Source organism: Malaclemys terrapin, chromosome 12 (assembly GCF_027887155.1).
Source record: "Malaclemys terrapin pileata isolate rMalTer1 chromosome 12, rMalTer1.hap1, whole genome shotgun sequence".
NCBI classification, from domain to species: Eukaryota; Metazoa; Chordata; order Testudines; family Emydidae; genus Malaclemys; species Malaclemys terrapin.
Genome location: NC_071516.1, coordinates 34,980,371 through 34,985,892, shown reverse-complemented (window position 1 = coordinate 34,985,892; position 5,522 = coordinate 34,980,371). Strand labels below are relative to the sequence as shown.

Genomic DNA, 5,522 nt, shown 5'->3' with positions numbered 1-5,522 from the left:
TTAGTTCCCAAGAGTTATTAAAAATAATCTTGTCTTCATGTCTCCTATTTTCCTTAAAGCCTCTTTAATTTCCTTGTTTCTCAGGCTGTAGATGAGAGGGTCCATGGCCGGAGGAAGCACTGTATAGAGAATAGTGGCGAGCAGCTCATAGTATGTAGAAGATCCTGAGTTTGGTTTCATGTATGTAAACATTCCAGTGCCAAGAAACAAACCAACTACAGTCATGTGGGGCAGACAGGTTGAGAAGGCTTTAGACTTACCCTGCGCTGAGGGGATCATTAGCATAGTGGAGAAGATGCGAGTGTAAGACACGATAACTAAACCAAAGCAAATGAAACACAAGAATATAACACAGGCAAGAAGCAAAGTTTCATTAGGGTGAGTATCGGTGCAAGAGATCTTCAGTAACTGTGGGATATCACAGAAGAACTGATCAATTGCATTGGACTGGCAAAAGGGCAACCTAAAGGTGTTACCAGTGTGAAAGGCAGCATAGATCGCACTGCCAATCCAAGAACCAGCTGCCATCTGGACACAGGTGCCTGTATTCATGATGACCCTGTAATGAAGAGGATGGCAGATTGCAATGTACCAGTTGTATGCTATGATCAGGAGCAGTGTCATCTCAGTAATAACAAAGGTGACCATCAAGAAGACTTGGGCAACACATCCAGAGAAAGAGATTTGTCTGTCATTGGTTAGGGAATTGCCCATGGACTTGGGGATGGTGACGGAGATGTAGCAGAGGTCTAGGTCTAGGAAGGATAAGTTGCACAAGAAGAAGTACATGGGGGTGTGCAGGTGGCGGTCCACAGCTACAGCTATGAGGATGAGAAGATTCCCAATCAGAGCTGTCAGATAAATCACTAGAAACACCACAAAATGTAAAATCTGCAACTCTCGGATGTCGGAGAAACCCAGGAGAAGGAACTCAGTCAGGATGGTTTGGTTGGCTGTTTCCTGTCTCAGGTACATTCTGTGGTGGGAAGAACAAGGGGAATGGCAAGGTAAATGGTTACAAAGAAGAGGGAAACTGGTGTGGAGAGAGTCAATAAGGAAGTGTTATTTACTCCTTCCCATAACACAAGAACTAGGGGTCACCAAATGAAATTATTAGGCAGCAGATTTAAAACAAACAAAAGGAAGTATTTCTTCTCACAATGCACAGTCAACCTGGGGAAATCTTTGCCAGAGGATGTTGTGAAAACCAAGACTATAACAAGGTTCAAGAATAATGAGATATATTAATGGAGGATTGGTCCATCAATGCTTATTAGCCAGGATGGGCAGGAATGGTGTCCCTAGTCTTTGTTTGCCAGAAGCTGTGAATGGGCAACAGGGGATGGATCACTTAATAATTACCTGTTCTATTCATTCCCTCTGAAGCATCTGGCATTGGCCACTGCTGGAAAACAAGATACTGGGTTAGATGGACTTTTGGTCTGACCCAGTATGGTTATTCTTATGTTCTTTTACTTTTATCTGCCTCAGAAAAGACACTGGAACTTTACAAAGCCAAAGTGGCCACCATCTTTCTACACCTAGATACAAGTTGTCTTTAATTTCTGCACTATCATGAGCACAATCCTGTTCTCTCTATTTCAAGTTTCATTGCACCTGTGCGTCCCCAGCTCCTTCTCACCCTGCCCTCAGTGACACCTGTATAGCCCTGTTTTCTTCATCTTTTGCCCCTGGACTAAGTTCAGAGAAGAGCAATGAAAATTTTATTCAAAGGCTGGATTTGTTGACTATTAAAGAGAGATTTGAAGAGTAAATTATGTTGTTTGGTTTAACAGTAACATATGTGCTCAATGTGAACACCAAATGTGTAGCTGAAGTATTTAACATAAAGAAAGGAGATACAACTAATGCTGCTGAAGTGGGATAATGACAGAAAAATGTACCTGTAATATCAGAAAATGTTCCTGATATTGAGCTTGATGAGCCTCTTTAATAGACTTAGAGCATCACTTGCCATATGCAAAGCCTCAGTAGAATAACTGCTAGTAAATATACAATATAATTCAATATGTACGTCACATAGTGCCTACATTGTATATGGAAATATAGAGATACTTTGGTTATCTGGGCATTGCTGTAGATAGAATAATAAACAAAATATTTGATTTTGGAAGACTGCATTGATTTATCTTGTTGTTTGGAGTAAGTGCTTACTAAACAGTTCCATTAAATATAATTGTTCAATATTGGTCATAATTTAACAATTGCTAGAGCATCTGTGTAAATTTAATTAGTCATTTTTGGTGGTCTTAATGCTTCACACTCACAAAAATACTGCTCTAAAAATGTGTTTATGGTTTCTTTGTTACATTAATTATTGGAGATAATTAGACTTAATAATAAATTAAGAGGAAAGTCTAACCTGTACCTTCATGCAACCCCCCATCCCCAAATTATTCCCTGTGAATGTGACACTGTGTTGTACCTCAACACATCCCTATGCCCTCCATTTCACAGAGTTACAGCCAAACACAATTCTGTGCATATTCATTTAATTGATGTTGCAAAACAAGTCCTTCTCTTCAAGCTAAGCCTTAGCAATGTGTGTTCTTGGAAACAGGCAGAGCTGAGTTTGTGAGGGGAGATGTGAAAATCTGCCAGGGAAAAGAGAAGGTGGGAGTTAATTATGGAGAAAAGACAGCTTGGACATGCCCTGCTTTCCATTCCCCATACTGTGTCCGATCACTGGAGCCAGAACAGGGCAGATGAACTGTGATGAGCTACAGCTGAGACACTACTTGGTATTTGAGAAGTGGGTGATTTTTTTTTTGAGCAGTTATTATTTAGTGTGGCTCAATGTCTTATACTTCAAATCTCCTGTGGAAATGTGATTGGCGTTGTGCATTCTAGGGGTAGGGACAGACTTTGAAAGGCATTAAGGTGCCTAGTGGGATTTTCAAAAACATCTCGTCACCAAAACTCATTGACTTCAATTGTGAGTTAGGGGCTCAGATGCTTTGGGAAATCCCACTAGGTGCCCAAATGCCTTTTGAAATCTGGCCCTAATTAGTGTCTTAGATAATCACATGGACACAAGAGACAGAGAGAGACATAACCCTGGTGGGCTGAAAAACCTTTGCTATGTTTTTTTTTTTTTTTTTTTTTTTTTTTTTTACCACTGCAGCAAAGACACAGAATTTGAGGGCAACCTGTTTGTCATCCCTAACCTGTTTAAGCTTTGTAGAGAGTAACAAATGAGTCCATAAGTTAAAAAATAAAATAAAAGAATGATCACAATATTTCAAATATGTTCTAGTTTCATGATGAATTCAAAGGAAATATGATTGAACAGTAAAATCAAGTTGTTTGTAAAATGGAGACCTGTAGGCTGGATTAGTGATGAGAAGGAAAAGCTTAAATTCGGAAGACAAATGCACTTGCTCCACATACAGAACAGAGACTGGGTTTGTTTATTCCATTAGAGATTTATCATTCCCCATTCTTGCGAAGTGTCTCTGAGTTCTCATCACTCTAAGCACAAGTGGCTCAATTTTTCCCATTTATTGTTTCCTGTTTCCCACATTGTATTTACAAAATCCCAATAAACTGAATGCAAACCCAGTAATGTTTCTGTTGATATAGCAGTCTTGCTCCCAGGATATGAAGGAGACAATCATCTCCTCCACCTTATCTTTTATGATCCAGCCTCGGTTGGTGGAAAGTTTGTCTCTGTCTCTTCCAACAGCAGCAGTTGCGCCAATAAAATATTATCTCATCTACCTTGTTTCTCAGTGGAATTTACCCACAATTAGCATGTACATTACTTTTCCCAATGGCAGTCTTCAGTATCATATTGGGACTATATTCTAAAACCCTTCATCATACTGAGTAGTAACTTATTCTGCAAATAGTTCCAATAGGGTTCTTCAGAGTAAACCAGTACTTTTTGTGAGTAAATGTGTCAGAACTTTTTATTTTTTATTATTATTCTAGCAGTGCCTAGGAGCCCTAGTCAAGGACCAGGACCCCGTTGTGCTAGGCACTGTGCAAACACAGAATGAAAAGACAGCACTTGCTCTAAAAAGCTTGCAATCTAAGTATAAGACAAGAGACAACTGACGGATACAGACATGGTAGGTTTCAGAGTAGCAGCCGTGTTAGTCTGTATCCGCAAAAAGAACAGGAGTACTTGTGGCACCTTAGAGACTAACAAATTTATTAGAGCATAAGCTTTTGTGGGCTACAGCCCACTTCTTCGGATGCATATAGAGTGGAACATATATTGAGGATATATATATACACACATACAGAGAGCATAAACAGGTGGGAGTTGTCTTACCAACTCTGAGAGGCCAATTAAGTAAGAGAAAAAAACTTTTGAAGTGATAATCAAGCTAGCCCAGTACAGACAGTTTGATAAGAAGTATGAGAATACTTACAAGGGGAGATAGATTCAATGTTTGTAATGGCTCAGCCATTCCCAGTCCTTATTCAATCCTGAGTTGATCGTATCTAGTTTGCATATCAATTCTAGCTCAGCAGTCTCTGTCTGGCCATTCAATGACAGACCTGCAGGTGGCTATCTTACAACAGAAAAACTTCAGAAACAGACTCCAACGAAAGACTGCTGAGCTGGAATTGATATGCAAACTTTGCTAGGGCCTGGAAAGGCTGCAAATAGGATTACCTTCTGGCCATTATTTGATCGGCCTGCCCAATTTTTTATGGATTTGCCAGTTGCCAGAAAAATAATTTAATCTGCTGGGTTTTTTTATGTGGGTCTAAAGATTTGCATTATTATCACAAAAAGCAACAGAGAGTCCTGTGGCATCTTTAAGACTACAGATGTATTGGAGCATAAGCTTTCATGGGTGAATACCCACTTCGTCAAACGCATGTCATTATTATCAAACTTCACTTGGACAGCTAACGTTTAAAGTTTCTGTGTCCAGCTAAAGATGCTGCAGTGTTCCAACTTCCACAATTTAAGTGATAACAGATAAAAACTATTGAAAATACAGCAGCTGTCTGCCCACCAACACACAAGTTGCACCGTGTGTGTGTCTGTGTGTGTGTGTGTGAGAGAGAGAGAGTTTGACCATGCAAGACTGAGGAAATTGTGGGATGTTATGAATCTTATTTATGTGTTTGCTCTCTAGATACTATAAGTGACTGTTGAAGGGGAAGGGTTCCAGAGTTGCCTTGTGGTTGGGGGTTGGGGTTGTGGCAGGCTTGTTTTGTGGTGGGGGTTCATTTCAAATGTGGTAATGCTAGATGCAGACCCTGATTAGCCTATATAATGGTTGCATGCCTTATTAGGCCTTAGAATGGATGCAGGCCTGGTTAGGTATCAGAATAGCTGCAGGCTTTGGTTAGGCCTTGGATTGGGTATAGGCCATAGTTAGAACTTGGAAGGCTATAGACACTGATTAGGCTTTGAAATGGCTATAGATCTTGGCTGGGTCTTGAATTTTATGCCAGCCCTGGTAAGGCCTTGGAACAGCTGCATACATTGATTAGGCCTTAGATTGGCTTAGTTATACCTTGGGATGGCTGTAGGC

At 40.2% G+C, this 5,522-nt stretch overlaps 1 protein-coding gene across 1 annotated transcript; it reads right to left on the bottom strand.

Moving 5' to 3' along the window:
* LOC128846772 (olfactory receptor 14A16-like) lies at positions 1 to 975 on the bottom strand. Its single transcript, XM_054046014.1, has one exon. The coding sequence runs from the start codon at positions 973 to 975 to the stop codon at positions 1 to 3; it is 975 nt and encodes a 324-aa protein (XP_053901989.1).
* Positions 976 to 5,522: the final 4,547 nt, after the last annotated feature.

Coding starts and splice junctions, on each gene's coding strand:
- LOC128846772 (XM_054046014.1), bottom strand. CDS start 975: ATGTACCTGAGACAGGAAACAGCCAACCAAACCATCCTGACTGAGTTC.